Source organism: Andrographis paniculata, unplaced genomic scaffold (genome assembly GCF_009805555.1).
Source record: "Andrographis paniculata isolate CXL003 unplaced genomic scaffold, ASM980555v1 Contig22END, whole genome shotgun sequence".
NCBI lineage: Eukaryota > Viridiplantae > Streptophyta > Magnoliopsida > Lamiales > Acanthaceae > Andrographis > Andrographis paniculata.
Window position 1 is genome coordinate 4,478,619 of NW_026137513.1, and position 18,546 is coordinate 4,497,164.

An 18,546-nucleotide genomic window follows, 5' to 3' on the forward strand; every position below is an offset into this window, starting at 1 on the left:
AGGAAGTTGAGGAGAATCTAGAAATGCCCTTTTCTTTTCTTTTCAATTTTCCTCAAAACCCAGAAATTCTTTAATACACTGTCATGGTAAAGAGAAAAATCATGGTAGAGAGAGAGAGAGAGAGAGAATCAAAAAGAAAACCAGATGTTGACAAATTTCGTGTCACTGTTCTTAGAAGGTCGTTCGTTTGTATGTGTGAAAGATTTTCTTATCTGGGATCTCTCTCTCTATCTCCATTTTTCATCCCCCTTTTCTCTCTCTAAAAATAAAAGAAGATTTTAATTTTACCATTATATTATTATTTATTTATTAATTTCTTCTCATATATATATATATATAAATGCTGAGTATTTCTACATTTTCAAGAACAATTCTTTCCTTTTATTTTCTTTCATTCTCTCTCTAAAAACTTTCTTTCCTCTTTCTAGAGAGAGAGAGTGGCCCAGCAGATCGAAACCCCTCCTCTTCCATAGTCGAGTTTGTTTTAAGGATCGAAGCCTTTTTCTTCAGAGCCGATTTCTCAGACAGACCCATTTAATCGTTTCCGTGTTTCATTTGGCAATTATTAGAAAGAAAGCTTCACTTTTGATCCTCTCCCCCTCTTGTTTGTTTTTCATTTCATTCGATTTTTCTCTTCGCCCTTTTGCTAAGCGGCGTCGTTTCGTTTTTTTGGGGGCACTCTCTCTGAATTATTACACACATGATTTCGAGCTGTTGTTCACTTCCAGAAACACACACTTGTGGATGATTCAATACATCAGGATGTGGGTCTGAGGTATTTTCAATTTCCCCCTTTATGTCCGCTTCCTGTTTTTTTTAATTTTTAATTTTTTAATTTTTAATTTTTTAGATTTACTTTGTTTTGACTATGACCCAGGTGAAGAACAATGCTTCCTTTCGATTAATCCCTTCACTTGATTGTTGTTGTTGTTCGAATTCGAATTATGTGAGGATTATCCCAACTTTTGTTGTTATAATTTAGGGCTGTTGCTTTGCTGTTTGATTACTGATAATCTCAAAGTTTTGATGATGGATCGTCTTCCTTGGATCTGTTGAATTATTGCTCTCACTTTGTATATGCAATTTAGGTTTTCAGATTGTTCGATTTTTACCATTCTCTAGTGCTGTTCTAACATTAAACTTTCCTTTTTATCAGATACTGTCGAACCCTTTTCTCAGATTTTGTTGTGTCTGAATAGTTTTGTTCTTAAGTTCTTGGCTAAATGGTCTGTACTTCATTCATTACCCGAAGCTTATGTCGAATTAATCGTCGAAATGGTTTGTTTATTACCTTAGCAAGATTTGCTACAATACAAATCTTGATTTAGCATTCAAAGAGAAAGGTAGATCCAAGAAATGCTTTGTAAATGTTTAAGACAATGTCCCGAACGATGTTTGTTTATATCTTTGTCGCCTTAAAACATCCTCCGATAATCGAAGTTTTCTTGCATTCTTTGCAACAATGCCATTCTTGTCAAATTTGTTACCATTTCGTCGAGATTACTTACATCTTTGCCGAGCTAGAATTTAGTTTCACTTACGGTCTTTTGTTATTGTTATTATTATTATTATTATTATTATCGTTCTTAGGATTTATCGAACCTGCGCCGAGTGACGTATTTTCTTACCACTTACGTCACATATCGAAGCTGTCGTGTTCTGTGTGGCTGCACCGACTAATGAATTTTTTTTAATTTTTTTTTTTTTTTTTGTATGCGTGCGTGCGTTCGTCTTTATATACGTTTCTCGTTTAGGAATGGGAACAAAAATACATTGCGAAAGTTATTTACCGGTGCATCACTCGATGAGGGATCTTAACGAGGATTCGAGCAGCAGTAGCTGGCCGATATGTTACGGCGACAATCCCGTAATGAACGGGCAGTATTACAACGGGTACGCGCCGAGAGCAGCGGTAGAATTATGCCCAAGCGACAACAAGGATGCGTTGAAGCAGAAAATGCTCGAGCACGAGGCAGTTTTTAAGGATCAGGTAATTCGAATCGATTTTGTCATTAAATCTAAGATTTTTACCAAAGTTTCTCAATCTGGGAATCGATTTTGTTTCAGGTTTACGAGCTTCATCGTCTTTACCGACGACAAAGGGATATCATGGAAGAAGTGAGGAGAAACGAGTCGATGGAGCCTTCGTCTTCGTCAAGCCTTCGAGCGCCGTCCGATGATGCTCGGAAAAGGCAGATTACTGGGTTTGCTTTTTCGAATTCTCACTCTCCCTTGAGCTGTACCAAAGGGAATGGTCCGCAGCCGTGCCCGCCGATCCCGTATCAGAACGGATCGGCGTCGAAGGAACCCGTGGCGTTGGATTCGAGGCCGTCGAAATTGCGGAAGAAACTGTTCGATCTTCAGCTGCCGCCCGATGATTGCATCGATCTGGAAGAAGGGGAGAAGTTACCGGAAATAAAAGTTTCCGATTTATCGAGCTACGCATCTAATGCGAATCTGAGAACAGATCATCCCGTCCCCGAGCCCGATTGTCGAATCGTCGCATCATCCTCTGCTTCCCAAGTAAGAAACTCGACCTATTTGGCAGATCTGAACGAGCCCGCGACGGTAGAAGACGTGGTAGAGCTTTCGCCTGCAGATTTCCTCAGCCGCAACAATTCCATCAACGGCGTAAATGGAGGAACTACACATGTCCGCAATGGATTTTTAATCGACTCTGTTGAAAGTAAGTTGTACGACACAGGTAAGAACACGAAGAGACGCCGTTTTTTGTCATCGTTACATTTTTTCATCGACGAATAATTCTTTTACATGATGTGAACACGTTTTTCTTTCAGGGTCCGGCAGAAGTATTGTCTCTTCATCGAATCACCAGCTTCATCAAGACAAGATGTCGATACTGTCTTGTCCCGGACAGGGGGCGTTTACGCTGACTAATCATCCTCCGGGGGGTCAATCGAACGGTCGTTGCAGAGAAGATTTGTGGAAAATGGGAAGCCACCAGCCTCTTCCGGTGCATTCATCGTATCCGTTCTTCGGTTCGTCTTTGCCGGGTTCGTGGCCTCAGCCCGCCGCGTCGTGGACGAATCCGAATATCAATTCTACTCAAAAGATAGCGGCACCGGAGTCGACTCTTTCGCCGAGCCCGGTACCTTGGCGAGTTGGTTCTAGCAGTACATTGTATCAGAATAAGGGAGGCGAACCGATTACGGCGAATGGATTTTATGCGGGATCGAGCTCGGGGTCGAAGGATCTGAAAACTCGTCTATCTTCTGGGTTTGATTACCGGCCTAATGCAGCATCGAATCATGCCATTAATAATGGGTTCGTGAATTTATCGAAGAGCGCTAGTCGCGTCGATTCGAAGCCGGGTTTAGATATCAACTTGAACGAGACTGCGATGATTCAGCAAGATCCCGGTTCGAAAAATGGGAAAGGTAAGCAGGAAGAGTATCCGGAAACCTTGCCGTGGCTGAAACATAAACAAAAAATCGAAGATCTTAACGAGCCGATTGTTCTGGAAGCTGAAGTTTTGGTGAAGAAGGAGACTCAGAATGTTATGAAGATTCTCGGCGTGTCTGTTTTCGAAACGGGTGCGTTAGAACCGAAGAAGCCGTCACCCAATGCTTTGATTGCCGACTGTGATAAAGATCGGAAGCGGAAACTAATCGATATTAATTTAGAGTGCGTTCCTGAATCTGAGGAAGAAGTCGTCGACGAGAGGGAGAAGCGATCCAAGGTCGGATCTGTTAGGGAATACTTTGATTTGAACTCTTTGGCAAGTGACACTGAAGATCTTTCAGGACCTTCTTACCAAGCCCAGGCTACTACTAATGTTAAGACAGTTTTGGAAATCGATTTGGAAGCGCCGGCAGTCGTCGACGAGGATGAGGACAACGACGACAACGACAAAGCGTCGTTCGAAGAAGATACTGTGTGCAAAGCTCCGTCCATTCAAGTTGCACCTGAAGAACTAATCGATGAAGTTTCCGGAGACGCCGCGAAAACATTGGCAACCGTTTCGTTGTTTTTTCCGGAAGTATCTACCGAGCCGGCGGAGTCGCTCATCTGGTTTGCTGATGCTCTGTCGAATGATTTATCCGATCTCTCCGATGAGATCGACGAGTTTGAGGCGATGACTTTACAGCTACAAGAAACTGAGGTAGAAGACTACATGCCGAAACCCGTCGCTCCCGAGATTATTAACAACGAAGATTCGGGAGTATCGACGCGGCCCCGAAGGGGTCAGGCGAGGAGAGGAAGGCAGAGGAGGGACTTTCAAAGGGACATTCTGCCAGGTCTTGCGACGCTGTCGAGGCACGAGGTGACGGAGGATCTGCAAATTTTCGGGGGAGTGATGCGAGCGACGGGGCATCAATGGAATTCCGGGCTGACGAGAAGGAACGGGACGAAAACGAGGGGCGGCCGGGGGAGGCGAAGAGCTGTCGTCGTGTCTGAAACTGTACGCGCCGCCGTTCCAGTCCCGATGTGCGCGCCGGCGGTGCAGCCGGTGAATTCGATCGAATCGGGTTTGGAGGATCGGAGCCTGACGGGGTGGGGGAAGATGCCGCGGCGCCCCCGTCGACAGCGGTGCCCGGCGGCTGGGAATAACTCTCCGGCGGTGGTGCTGACATGAATAAGAATGGAAGGCTTCTTCATTTATCTGCAGAAAAAAAAGATTCATAAAAAGACTTCTTTTTTATCATCATCATCTCAATCAATCAGTGACTTTTCTTGAGAGTGAAATCTTTTGTGCATCATATGGTCATATTTACTTATTCCCTTTGTAAATGTCCATTTGAATCTTTGGTCATTTTATACCATCTTGGATTGTTCAGTTCATCAAAATTGAATCTTGGTTTTGATATTTTCTGACTATTTTTAATGTTAGGGCAGAGGGATTGAAGCATCATCATAAGGTATCAAATGTGTGTTTATAAATTATTACATCCTCTGTAAATGTACAAACCACTGTATCACCACTGTATCGTCTTCAACCTCTAGCAATGCAGGTAAATTCGACATTTATTGACGAGCTTATGCGTCTTTTCCATCTCCGTCGTCCTGGTCGAGTGGATCGTATGGGAGTTCATGGCGAGGCTGGTTATATTTGTCGCGCAATTGTTTGATAGGGATGAAGTCTCCGGAAGCATCCGTGCCGTAGAACAGGAAAGATGCGTATGGATGATCGAACCTATCCTGGACATGGCTCGATCGAAAAAACACGATTTATAAGACAGCAAAGAAGCAGACTAGCTTAAAAAGGATCGATAAATCGCGATGGTACTAACCGTGTCCTTTTCCTCAGGTGTCAATAAATTCTCCTCAGGAACTGCAAGAAAAGCCAAAATGTTCGATTTTTCGCACGTTGCAAGAACATGGTATTGAAGAACAGAGATAAAAACATAACAGGGAAGAAGCGCGCACCGTATGCTACTAAAAGGTTGGGATTGTCGTGCATATCAACCAAAACCTGCAAATTGTTCGGGTGGTGAATACGGCAAAAGAAATGAGCGTCTGTTATATGGTTAATGGGCAAAAGATGAATGTCGAAACCTGATAAAAGGGTTGATCAGAACCGCGAGTCAATTTGTCGACATTTGCCACATCCATCCACGACTTCGATTCGCAGCACACGGGATCCATGCCGCATATAACACCTCGATAACCTATAGCACCAAGAATCGAAACAGATCATCATCACAAAAGGTTAAAAGAGTTCGGAAAAATCGGAATGACTTAAAAAGCAAATCACCGAATCTCTTATGGTTCACTTTCTGGCCCAGACGGAAAGCAAATTGTGCATTTTCATATGCCAAGGCTCTTACAGATGCTTCAACGGATTTGGCTTCGAGTTTGGATATTTTGTCGCGCAGCTCAGCAGCTAAGCTGTAGTTCTCGCTCTCGATTGCGTTTTGCAAATCTGCACTGAAGAAGAATTTTAACAACTAAGCTCCTGCAACACACAGATTTACAGTAGTAGAAAATAGATCCGGATCGATACTTGAAATCGTGAAAAAGTGGAGGCTAACCGTAGACGTAAAATTTTTATAGCCATGTCTTGAGCTTCACTTTTGGATGAGAAACCCCTTTTGCTTTCTCTGAGCTTAATAATCTCCGACTCAACCTAGCAAATTGAACGAATTGGCACACTAGCATTTTCACAAACAGCTTAACCAAATGGTGATATAATCTACACAATGAAATCTCAAGAAACTCCACAAGAATGGATTTAGGGATTAATTTAGACCAAAACTATTCCAAATTTAGAAATAAACAGCGATGCTATAAGTGATAAAAAGAGATCGAATTGTGACACTAGCATTTACACAAACAGCTTAACCATATGCTGATATAATTTACAATGAAATCTCAAGAATCTCCACAAGAATGGATTTAGGGATTGATTTAGATCAAAACTATTCCAAATTCTGAAATAAACAACAATGCTATAAATGATAAAAATCAAACGAATCGCGACACTAGCATTTTCACAAACAGCTTAACCATATGGTGACATAATTTACAATACAATCTCAAGAAACTCCACAAGAATGAATTTAGGGATTGATTTAGACCAAAACTATTCCAAATTCACAAATAAACAAAAATGCTATAAATGATAAAAATCAAACCAATCGTGACACTACATTTTCACAAACAGCTTAACCATATGGTGATATAATCTACAATGAAATCTCAAGAAACTCCACAAGAATGGATTTAGGGATTGATTTAGATCAAAACTATTCCAAATTCAGAAAATAAACAACAATGCTATAAATGAATAAAAAATCGCGACACCAGCATTTTCACAAACAGCTTAATCATATGGTGACATAATCTACAATGAAATCTCAAGAAACTACACAATAATGGATTTAGGAATTAATTTAGACCAAAACTATTCCAAATTCAGAAATAAAAAACAATGCTATAAATGATAAAAATCGAACGATCGCAACACTAGCATTTTCACAAACAGCTTAATCATATGGTGACATAATCTACAATAATAGAGGTCTGATTTAAACGACCAGGTACAGCATCACATTTGACACCTAAGGAAGGTAATATCTCAAGAAACTCCACAAGAATGGATTTAGGAATTAATTAAGACCTAAACTATTCCAAATTCAAGAATAAACAACAATGCTATAAACTAGAAAACCATATTACGAAGGTGCCATGAAATTTAGTGAGCTAATGATATCACAATGCTCTTATCGAAACCTCTGTCAATTTGTTCCTCAGTTGCTGCGCGACATCGTATTGCTCCAAATTCAAAGCATACTGCAACACAAACGAGCCAACAAACTTAGCTCAATCATCGTCAACTTAATAAACAAAATCGACAGCATGTACAAACCTGCACTCGGGTTCCCAAGTCCAGCTCGAAGAAAAACATCAGAATATCCTCATTGACACTCTCACTATGCTCACAGCTAGCATCTGATTTTGATCCCCTATCCTGTCCTCCAAATAGCCACCCAAATTGAGCTCTCAAGTTTCTTCGACGGGCAATGCTACGGTGACCTGCAAAGTATGCTGTTCTTCCTCCATAAGAACACAGGAAGGGCCTTCCAGTCCCCAAAACTACGGCGACTGCGTCCCTACCATTGCTTAAATTTCTCCTCCACTCGTCCTTTAATCCACAAACAACACTGCATCTAGGTGTCACTATGGTGTTTGCAGACATTTGCACCATTTCAAAGCAGAAAAAAACTCTAGAATCCGGAAAAACAATCAAGGACTTTATCAATGTCCTAAATCATGCGCAGTAGTTCACCTGCAAACCAATTCATTTCAAATTTGGATTAATTACTGAAATTTTTTCCTCAAATTGTGTATACGAAGATGATTAAAGCTTCTCAATTACGACAATTTACGATAAGTAAATCCAGAAGACGAGTTCGAAAAATTGAAATCTAAATTTAATTGCTCCTAGGTCACTACCTGCAACGAATAAATCAATTGCTCTCGCAGAGCTCAATATATACCCATCGAGACACAAACGCATTACACAAGCATTCATTTTAGCCGGAATTTCTTGGAATTAGATGGTTTTTCACCTTTGGAGACGAAATTGGCTCGCGTAGCAGCAGCAGCGAGGGATGGAGCTCTTCGATGGCCAACGAGCTAAATCTTTCGAATGTAAATCAGGCGTTTTTTTTGTTTCTGTTAATTTCCGGACTCCATTGTCGTCTTTCTCTGATCATATCAGTTACTGACAAATATAATAAAACCAGAAATTTTGGGCCAGAAAAAATCAATCAAACTTGGGCCTTGTTTGGTTGGACCTTAATAATCCCCAAAAATCAAGATTAGGGTTCTTGTTTAAACTCTGTTAAATTCCAGAAATGTCCTTCTCTTTCTTTAACCGTAAAAAACGAACTTCTGAAGAAAAGCTTCTGACCAAAATATCAATACATGATAATGTTCAGTAAAATTTCATACAATGGAGCAATGCCTAGCTACAGAACGACGATGGAATTCATAGAGAAAAAAAATAAAAATGAGGCCAATAAAATCATTCACAAATCCATCCTGAACTACAAAAAGAAACACACAAAGAAATCAAGCAGAGAATTTTTTGGTCTCGATAGATTCACTGTGCCTGCTTTGATGCATCCTTCATCGTCTTCTATGGCCGCTGGTACACGTATTTCGTTCTTGGATCAACTATCACACCCTTCCCTCCATTTACTTCTAAATCATGCCTGAAGAGAAGTTTTTGAGTTATAAAGAGGTCCATGATCATTGATCAGTTATTAGTTTGGCAAGAAGAGAAGGGAACTTACTGGAATACAAAATCCGGAATCGTTAATTGTTCGCGAGGAACGTATCGGAACAGCTGGAGAAGTCGATCAACGTAGATCACCTTCTTCCAAACCTGAAGGCCAATTTACAGTTCAGTTCCATGGGACATCTGGAAATTCAAGCTCTAGTTTTTGACAATTACAGTGGCAAGGCTTACCACATTATCGACGAGTAGCTGCAATCCAAATATTGCCGATTTTAGTCCAAAGGTTGGATGAAGGACATATATCGCCTGCGCCAAAGATGCGTATACATGTTAGCAAGAAGCCGGGGACAGGATGAAGTATAAATGATAAGAAATTCAACGTACATGAAGGTTTCGCCGGTGCTTCTGCCCAAGAATTTGCTGTAATCTCTTCATCCATCCCAGGTCAGGTTGCCTGTACATTTGGAATGCGTATTTAGAAGGTTAACGATGAAAAATGACACAGAAGATAAGTGAGGTGAGGAAAAGTGCACACATTTGCAAGGATGCAGCGGAGTGGAAATAAACGATAGTGTATGGTTTCTGTATCACGGGCTCGAACTCCTGTAAAAATCAATAAGAATCAAATTATTGACAGCAAGAGCTTGCTTACAAGTTACCTTTGACAAGAAGGTAAGCCATTCTCAAAAGTGACAAAATTTAACTGCTGATGGTTGTAGAAACGTACCTTAACTACATGTAATATGAACTGTTCTAAGTCGAGACACCTCAACAGGAAATGTGCTCCGACCACCACCATCACCGGGCGACCTTCACTATCAACCCCACCTCGATAACTGAAACATTTAATGCAGATTAACATGCAGTGAGGAAAAAAATGTGGGTGTATGCAACTTTTTCGTCCTCAGAATAGCTCAAGCGATTATTTTGGAGCAAAATAAGCTATGCATTGAGGAAGTAGAAAAGAAAACTGAAGAAATTTCATTCGTCTAATCAGATTCCCAGCTCAGATATGCAAAATGCTATTCACCCAAGTGTTATTGCCTCTATCAGAATCATGTAACAAAGTTATGAGACGATAAAGATGTTGGAGTAATTACTAGCTACAGTTGCAATAAGTCAATACCAAGTATAACATGATAATAGTCAGCTTTCAAAAAAATTATCGTAAACTGCAATGAAATGGCATGAGATGCAAATATGAAAATCTGCAATTATTGGGTATCTTGAGTGTCAAGTCTGTCGACATAATGGAACAGACAAAATCTGAGAGTTAAAATGGACAACATAGATTTGGAGTTGCTTACACTATTTTCATTTCGGCAATTTCGGAAAGATTGAGAGAATTTGCTTTCGAAAGGTATCTAGAATGAAGTGAGTACTCTTCAGCAGCAGACAAAGGAGGACCACCGAGGTTACCGTATCCAAGCATTTTAGCAAAATTCCAACCACTTCGTGCTTCAGCAGCCTTTTCCCACTGTTCTCTGCGTCTCTGATCAGGATCTTTGGTCAAGGACATAAAAGTAGGATCTAAAAGTGTATCCAAGTATGCCGAGTTCCTGTTCAAAGAGCAAATCATAAAGTTCACCCAAAACAGAACAGCTTCGGGCAAGAACCACGAGCAAAACACAAAGTGGAAAGGTAAGTAGCAAAATATTTGTACTGAAGAAAATTAGGTGAGTTCATCATATATACCCGATTCAATGTTACATTTTAAATGCCAAATGGATTATTTCAAGAAAGAACATATCATAAAGGCATTAAGACAGAAAAAAAATTCCATAAACTTCAGTGTCACGTAAGAGTTCAAAAGAATTTATATTTCAAAATTTCATGCTATCATTGATGGTGCAGAAACAATGGTGTGAAGTATCGTGTCACTAACCGTCTTGCCAGCACAACATCACTGGATGGATGATCGGTGGAGATTTGAGCAATTCTAGAAGTAGCCTTCTTCACATTCGGTAAAGGCTTAATTCTTATTTTGCGTTCATCTATGACTGTCTCGCCATTTTCATCTCCTACATCTGCAGGAAGTTTCATAATAGCTATCTCCTCCTCTTGTTTGTCCCGTGGGAAATAAAGTGGAAGCAATCTACAATGAGAAATAACATGTCGAACGAACGCCAATCATACCAAGGAATTAATAATCTTTTCCATTGCTTATATCATATTTGTTATGAAATGTCAATAATAAGTGGTTAGAGAGTGCGTACCTTTTATATATTTCTGTGTCGGAGGCAGTGGTAGTACAGAATACAACGGCTCCTATTCTATCCTTCTGCTTCTCAAGAAATCTTCTCACAGTTCCTTCCCAAACGCATCAAAGTTCCATTTCAATGTTGTGAACATAAACTATAAACAAAATATCTGAATACAACCAATTAAAACGGTCTTAAGACTCCTAAGGTATCAAATGAAAAAAAATGAGAACCAATAAAAGCACTTAGGCGAGAACCTTGGTCCGAAATTGATTGAATTAGATGAATCATGGAGGAGAAAATTAAGAGAAAAAATAATCAAATAGTACAGTGCAGTTTCTTACTTATTGCCACATGTGCAGCTGGTTCTCGAGGATAGTTTTTAGCTTCTGTGTATATACATCCCATAGCAATGCTGCATTCACCAAATATTAACATAAATCCACGGCTCGATAGAGAAATATAATGTAATGGTTAAGTTAATGACCTCTTCATTCCATTTTCAACAAGAAGTTCAAGGCAAGATCGATAGCAATGACTCAAAGCATTCTCTGCAGCAGTGTGATACTTTATAGCATACTTTGGGCCGACAGTGTGTATAACCCTCCTGAAAATTATGATAGAACTCATTAAGAAATTAACGATACAATATGATAAAAAAAAGATATTTGAATATAACTTAAAGACAGCAGTTTGACAGAATTGCCTTGCAGGGAGGTCATATGCATTCGTCATTTTGGCCATTCCTGTTCGACAGCCACCCTGTAAAGGCGAAATATAATTAAAAAATAATCAATAAATGTCATTTGCTCGTCAAAGTAGAGTGTTTCTCGCTGCAGCTATATTTCGTAACGCTGATGTTTGAACAACAGCATCAAACAAAGGCCCGTTGAACTCCCATAGGATAAAACAACAAAAATGAAGCAATATAATAAATCACCGGGGAGGAAGCATATAACATATATGTATGAACACAGTTAATTCAAAATTATGATATTGACTTATGGATAACATTTAGAAGCATTTTAGCATATTGTTTTAATTTATTGTGAATAAATGGGTTAATTTACCAATAACATATTTTCCAGTACAGAATGTATTTTGCCCCACACCAAGGAGCTCAAGAATGCAGGTGGCAGTATTTAGATTCAGACACATGTTCCGACTTCTGTAATCAAGGGCAATTAACATAAGTCGATGAATAGCTAAACAATATCAAATTCATAAACTTTAAATCAAAATTAAACGCGACATGGAGCTTTCAAAATCAAACAATCAGCAAATAATGGAGCACAGACTAGACGACAGAATGCCAGAGAACACACCAGTGTTGAACATTCTTCTGCAAGGCCAGGTCCAGCAGCAGCATGCAAACCGTGGCTGCTGTGTGCTTCGTCTAAGTTCTGCAATTCATCAAACCTCATTTAAACACTGAGAAAAAGAAGTCATCCCACAAGTAAAAATGGAAGGCAAAAAAATCTATTTAATACCAAATCCAAGAACTTGAACACAATATAATGAAACTAAGGATGTTTATACCATTTGATAGGGCTAAGAATGCAAGAACACTTGAACGCAGTCGCATATATCAAAATGCAGTGATGTCATAATCCAAAAGAATAAAGAAACTTAAAATTCATCGGCAAATTCACCAATAGCAACTTTAATAGCCCAACAAACAAGACAACACATATCTACAAAGGCATCGCTTAAAGAACTAAGAATTTTGTAACAACTTGCAATATCTATATCTATATTTATCTATCCATGTATATGTAGATAACTGTAATGTACAATCATTGCAATGAAATCGACCACTGACCTCGTTTGTTGAGTTAACAACAGCATCCACCTCAAGATTCCAAGGGTCTCCCCTCCAAAGATATATCTTCGAGTTAATTTCACGATCAACTGGAAATCTTGATAACATGCCATTTCCACTATTCTCACCCTCAGAGGCAGACGTCAAAGGGTCAGGAAAATATGAATTCGCAAATGCTGGATCTTCATTCTCATACAAATATCTGTGCTCTGAATCACTCCATCGAGGAACTTGATCTAGTGTCACCGTTGAATCTCCGCTATCTGTCGGCAATCCACCTCGATTAGTGATTGCAGCCCCGGCCCGATACATCTTCACAACCCAAGTTCAAAATTCAATTCCTTTGATCTTCAATGAACATTAAGATTATTTGCTTTTTATGCACAGCTCAACGAATCTGATGGAGCAATCTGAAACCCTAATTCAAACATTGGCAACAACAACATTCTAAAATCAATTATTCTACACGATTAATTTCCAAACTCCCAACTAACATAAAAAATAGAATCACGAGAAAGTTGCACAAATTCTTCAATCAATACGAACATACAATCCACACGCTCAATAGGTAACCCTTTTTCAAATTAATCGCCCATATATGAACCTAATTGTTGCCCAATACAACAAATCCCCAAAGCTCACGAACAATTCCAAAAACAAACCAGAGAACAAACAAAATTCACCATTATTCCCATCAAAATAACAAATTAAACAGACGCGAACACAACATACAACACCCGGAACACGCCAATTACTTCGAAAAACAAAGTAAAAATATTCACCACGCTACACGCATTACGAAACCCACAATCTGCGAATATCAATTCCCAAATACCTGAGCTTTCAGATTCAGAACCCCGCAATCAATTCAAGAAGAAAGGAGACGCGATTCCAATATGATGAACTTCGGCCAGAAAATCGTCGGGCCAGGGGTGGAAATTCCGGAATTTTCTTTTTTAATTTCATCCACTCTGTCATTTATATACGACACAGCTTTCTCACTCCCAAATTGCCCTTCCACCTCTAACTCCATTCCCAATTCGTCGACACAACAGATGAGGGCATAAATGGAAACCCGCTGTCCCTGCCTCTCTGTAAACACAGTTCCCTCATTTTTCTACAAATCACTTTTTAATCTCCCACAAATTGTGGAGGTAAGAAATTAAGCAGAACGGATCATTCGACACCTCCTAAAAGGAATATTATTGGGATCAAGATTCTGCTGCTAAAATAAGAAACAAAGAGTAAATACATACATATATATATATATATTATATATAATTATAACCCACGTAAACATTTCACACCTTTAATTTTTTTCTTATCTACTTCTTTACTCAAAGACAGTCGTTTTTTTCTTCTTTTATTCTCATCAAGAACCCATGGTTTCCTCTCTGCTTCATCCTAGTTTACCTGCACCGCCTCAGGCAGCCTTGATTTCTGCTAACAAATGTCCGGTCCCGTCTCAGGGCCATCAAGAAAAATGCTGTCTTGTTATTTCTTGCAGGAGTGAACCTGAGCATGCCAAGCTGGACAAGAATGGCGGTCGAGGTTTGTCATTCTCGAGGGTATCTATGCAGGGTGTGTTTCACAAGTCTGTGGTTCCTCTGGCTGCTTCGATTGCAGTCTTGGTTGGGGCTAATCCAGGTGAGATTATTTTGTCCTAATTTCTTGGTTTGTTGCTGCATACATTTCATTACCATATTGCTGAAGAAGGCCAATGTAGGGATTTAGGGGTTTTTGCGATGAGGATTGAATTCATGATGTATTTAGAACAAGATTGAAATTTGAGATTCGGGTCAGCATTTCACCAGTTTTGAGTTGTAATTAAATGCTTGAATCCACTCTGGCTAGTATGGTTGTTAAGAATTCCTGCAAGTGAATATCCAAATCCTATGAAAATCCAAAGAATAAACATGTTACAATCTTGTAATAAAATTGGCCAAAAATCTCTACACTGGGAACTCAGCTTAGGGTTCTTAGGAGAATGCTCAACTGGGGATTCATTCATAGCCCTTTTCACAGATCAAATCAAAATGTGAGAATTCAGGCCATTCATTAGAATAATTACACGTCCCATGAAGTATTTTTGTTAGAAATGTCTTGAATCTAGTTTGGCATGTCATGACGGTATGCAGTATTGGCCCTTGACATTTTTGTCCTTTTTTTTTTTTTTTTGGCAAGTAAGTAAGTGTATATATAATGGCATGTTCGTAATTAAATAAAAGTTAATGGTATTTTGGTATTTGTGTAGAATTATTTTATAAAAGAAAGGAAAGAAATACTTTGAATGGAACTGACAAAAATGGTAAAAGGAATACTTGGAGATATGTACTCAAGGTTAATCTATTTCAGAAATCGGTATTTAAAATCTGTAACGTAGCCGCCGTCAATAAATCTGTTCTTCGTTTATGTCTGTGGACATAACCGACATATTGTTGGTGAACCATATTACTCTATTTTCTTTTTACGTTTATGTTTGTTATTCGATCATTAATTCTAATGTCACAACAGTTTTCCTTTGTCTTAAAGTGATCGATCACCTAACAGTCCCCTAATCTAACTACACGCCTTGTAGCTCATGCTGGACTGCTCTCGGGCTTCCCGGGAATCGAATCAGTTCCTGGCCCTCAACTACCTCAGGTCGACTTCCTGAACCGTTTCAATGGTATGTCCACTTTCTTACAACCACGTTGGTGAGCTTCAATGCATTATTAATATATTACACAATGAGATTGGCTTTAAAATTTTCAGAGGAAAATCAGAAGATGTACGCTGAGAATGATGCAAGGTTTAAAGACTCTCCCCTATTGAAAAAGTTGCTCGAGCGAAGCAAGTTGAACAAGGAGAAGTAAAGCATCTATTGACCTCTAACATAACCTGTTAAGACATTGCATGCTCATCGATAAACTTGTCTGTTTCTTTATATATGTTTCAGAAACAAACAAGAAATTATGGACAAGTACTGCCTTCGCGGCGCTGAATGGGGAGTCGGAGACTGTTCGACTGAGGGCATGTCTCCTGATGAGAGGGACAAGTTTATTGCAATGCTGAAGCAGAAGGCTGGGGTCCAATAATCGGATCTGTCGTAGATCAGGTAATGCTGCCAAGAAGATGATCTTAATTCCGATAACGTCGTATTGAAAAACTATACATCTCCAAAAAAGTATATAATTAACTATAATATTTTTAACTACGAAATATTTTTGTAGTTAAAACGTATCATTTAGCAATAAAAAATAATTTCATCGCTAAAAATAAATTATGTACTACAAAATTAATTTTGTCGCTAAAATTTTTTTACTAAAAAATTCTATCTTCATAACAAATATATCATTTGGTTAAAAAAATCATATATATTTTGTTGCTAAAACTTTTTAGTTATGAATTTTAATTTTATACTCCCTCCGTCTCGGAAGTAAGTATCCATTTGTTTTTTGCACGTAGTTTTAGAAATATTAATATTATATTGGGATATAGTAGGAATAAAGTAGAAATAACTAAAATAACCTAATAGTACGTGTGATATAAAGGTAATCGGGTAGATTAAAAATGAAATTGATATGGGATGGAGGGAGTAGTACAAAAGTTTTAGCTACGAAATTATATTTTTATAGCTATCTTTATTTTTATTTTTATTTTCATTGCAAAAAATTTATTTTTGTTACGAAAGTCATATTTGTCGACTTTTACTAACGCAGTCGTCACAAAAATATTTTTTCTTTTATAACTTATTATCTTTTCGCTACAAAAGTTTTTTTTTTTTTACTAAATTTCAAGTTTTTTGAATGCCATTTCTGTCCAGGTTCATTCACATATTAAAGTACTCCAAGCTGCCCCCGGCGAAATTGAAGGTTGCAAGATTGCTTCTTATCACCCAATTTGTGATCGTCACGACGTCGTTTTTAGATTGTAAATGTCTTCCTGCTGAAGCATGGTGATGATGAGCAAAATCTGAATTACTTTTGAGCAGACACGGAACCACTTTTTCTTTTAATATTTACAGAAAATTTTAAGAAAATTTAATAAATTTAATAATTTTTATTAGAAAAATAAAAAACTGAAAGTATAAATCAACAAAACTTTAAAAAAAATTATCATTTTTTACAATATAACATAAAATAAATTGAAAAATAAAGGGGACAAAATAATAAAAAATACATAATTTTATTATTTTTTACACTAAAAAAAATTCATATTTTAGGAGTTGGGGATGAACTGGCCCCTGGACTATATATAGTTCCGTCTCTGCTTTTGAGCAAGGCTAGGGATAGAATAAAATTGGAGATTTGATTCTTGTCTGCAAATTTGACGCAATTGCAATAGTTTGTCTATTCTCCTAAAAATTTCAAAAAATTTGTTTTTTTAATAGTGATTTAAAGGTGTGTTTGTTTGGGGGCTTTGGATTTTAAGTTGAGATTTGAACCGTAAAAATTTTGAATTTGAATAATTGTATAATGTGATATAAATAAGTGTTGATGTGATATTTTGAATGTAAAATTAATTTTTAGTATAATATAAAAAATAAAAAATAGATGTTTAATTTGATATTTTTTGAAATAAAAAATGAGATGAACGGTAAGATTTCGCAAAAATCTTACAAACAAACCCACCCTAAAATAATTATGATCTACATCATGTGTGTATATTAATTATAGTCAATGAAATTATTGTGGTGCCGACAGCAATAAATAAAGATATTATCAGTGTGACCTTTCTTCAGCCATTGGAGTTCATGGTGACCACTTCTTTTATCCTTTGTAATAATATATTATCAAAAATTTACAAATATCTGATATCCAAACACGCCATTGCCTTTTACCGCCATTTTTACAGACTCCCTGGACCTGAGATCCTACTATGATCACAACCGTCGGATCACGTAATGAACGGAGTAGATCATCCCAAGAAAAAACCCGTGTAGTACTCCGACACGTAGCCTACGCTTATTGCTGGGTTCCTATTTATTGGATTCAGTTCTTGATCAGTTTCCCGACCACTCCCACTTTAATTTGCCTTAGAACATTTATCTGTTTCTTCGATCTGCAATGAGTTTCTTGTCCAATTTAGCCAAGGGTGCTCTGTCGAAGTCCGATTCCGACGACAAGGATAATAAGTCCGGGACCTCCGACCTGCTCGCCGACGCGAAGCTGGTGGCGGAAGCGGCTCAGGCCCAGTTCCACAACGAGCCGGAGAAGTACGACAAGGGTAAAGTCGCCGGCGCCGCCGCCGATCTTCTCGACGCGGCTTCTGGCTACGCCAAGCTGGACGAGACCAAGGGAGTCGGGAAGTACGTTGACCAGGCCGAAGACTATCTCCGCGGCTACAATTCCGGCCAGGCTCCTCCTCCAGCCGCCGCCGCCGCCGCCGCCGAGGAGCAGAAAGCTCCGGCTTCCGACGCGCCGCCCCCGGCGAAGGACTCCGGCGAGGAAAAACCTCCCGCCGATGCTGAGAAGCCGTCGGGCGGAGGATATGGAGATTTGATGAAAATGGCGGGAGATTTTCTCCAGAAGTAATTAATTAATTGCTGTTTTTACGAATTGTCGTATGTTTTGTGTCTGTGCTTCTGATTAGTTTGTTGTCTTTGTTTTGATTTTGTGTATGTATTTGTGGGTTTCTTGTATTATGAATGTTTTTATTATGATAATTAGGGCTGGGCCTTGTTCCTGGCTTTTATGTGGGCCCATTTGAGTTTACATGTCAGATCTGGTTATCAACGGCCCAGATTTAACTACGCTATAATCCACTCTTCTTTAATATGCTTCCATTGCAATTTGCAAACAATATTCATGGAGGTTAATTTTGTCAATTAACAC

The 18,546-nt window shown here is 38.7% G+C and overlaps 5 protein-coding genes across 9 annotated transcripts; 3 read left to right on the top strand and 2 right to left on the bottom strand.

Annotated features, from left to right (window-relative positions):
• The first annotated feature begins 352 nt into the window (after positions 1-352).
• Positions 353-4,707, top strand: LOC127245322 (uncharacterized). Of its 2 annotated transcripts, none has more exons than XM_051266147.1 (4): positions 353-775; positions 1,755-1,990; positions 2,068-2,686; positions 2,799-4,707. In XM_051266147.1, exons 2-4 carry the CDS (start codon positions 1,757-1,759, stop codon positions 4,595-4,597), a joined length of 2,652 nt encoding a protein of 883 aa, XP_051122104.1. In that variant the 5' UTR covers positions 353-775; positions 1,755-1,756; the 3' UTR covers positions 4,598-4,707. The 2 variants fall into 2 exon arrangements, with proteins under 2 accessions (XP_051122104.1, XP_051122103.1); XM_051266146.1 differs by having other exon boundaries at positions 354-775; positions 2,068-2,704.
• Positions 4,708-4,876: 169 nt separating this feature from the next.
• Positions 4,877-8,182, bottom strand: LOC127245325 (clp protease adapter protein ClpF, chloroplastic). Of its 2 annotated transcripts, none has more exons than XM_051266151.1 (9): positions 8,034-8,182; positions 7,331-7,750; positions 7,195-7,254; positions 5,994-6,088; positions 5,717-5,889; positions 5,518-5,630; positions 5,389-5,434; positions 5,253-5,293; positions 4,877-5,160 (listed from the first exon to the last, which is right to left on the bottom strand). In XM_051266151.1, exons 2-9 carry the CDS (start codon positions 7,667-7,669, stop codon positions 4,999-5,001), a joined length of 1,029 nt encoding a protein of 342 aa, XP_051122108.1. In that variant the 5' UTR covers positions 7,670-7,750; positions 8,034-8,182; the 3' UTR covers positions 4,877-4,998. The 2 variants fall into 2 exon arrangements, with proteins under 2 accessions (XP_051122108.1, XP_051122109.1); XM_051266152.1 differs by having other exon boundaries at positions 7,918-8,170.
• A 174-nt stretch (positions 8,183-8,356) lies between these two features.
• Positions 8,357-13,704, bottom strand: LOC127245323 (uncharacterized). Of its 3 annotated transcripts, none has more exons than XM_051266148.1 (15): positions 13,566-13,704; positions 12,731-13,148; positions 12,234-12,311; positions 11,615-11,670; positions 11,396-11,515; positions 11,253-11,323; positions 10,924-11,017; positions 10,593-10,802; positions 10,015-10,266; positions 9,435-9,543; positions 9,243-9,310; positions 9,092-9,161; positions 8,939-9,013; positions 8,763-8,854; positions 8,357-8,681 (listed from the first exon to the last, which is right to left on the bottom strand). In XM_051266148.1, the coding sequence occupies exons 2-15, from the start codon at positions 13,040-13,042 to the stop codon at positions 8,606-8,608; spliced, it is 1,683 nt and encodes a 560-aa protein (XP_051122105.1). In that variant the 5' UTR covers positions 13,043-13,148; positions 13,566-13,704; the 3' UTR covers positions 8,357-8,605. The 3 variants fall into 3 exon arrangements, with proteins under 3 accessions (XP_051122105.1, XP_051122107.1, XP_051122106.1); XM_051266150.1 differs by having other exon boundaries at positions 12,731-13,042; positions 13,566-13,701; XM_051266149.1 differs by having other exon boundaries at positions 12,731-13,140; positions 13,566-13,697.
• Positions 13,705-14,032: 328 nt separating this feature from the next.
• Positions 14,033-16,727, top strand: LOC127245326 (uncharacterized). The gene is made up of 5 exons (XM_051266153.1): positions 14,033-14,377; positions 15,309-15,398; positions 15,485-15,581; positions 15,669-15,827; positions 16,536-16,727. Exons 1-4 carry the CDS (start codon positions 14,113-14,115, stop codon positions 15,805-15,807), a joined length of 591 nt encoding a protein of 196 aa, XP_051122110.1. The 5' UTR covers positions 14,033-14,112; the 3' UTR covers positions 15,808-15,827; positions 16,536-16,727.
• Positions 16,728-17,704: 977 nt separating this feature from the next.
• On the top strand, positions 17,705-18,489 carry LOC127245387 (nodulin-related protein 2). The gene has a single exon (XM_051266221.1). It carries the CDS (start codon positions 17,779-17,781, stop codon positions 18,244-18,246), a length of 468 nt encoding a protein of 155 aa, XP_051122178.1. The 5' UTR covers positions 17,705-17,778; the 3' UTR covers positions 18,247-18,489.
• The last annotated feature ends 57 nt before the right edge of the window (positions 18,490-18,546 follow it).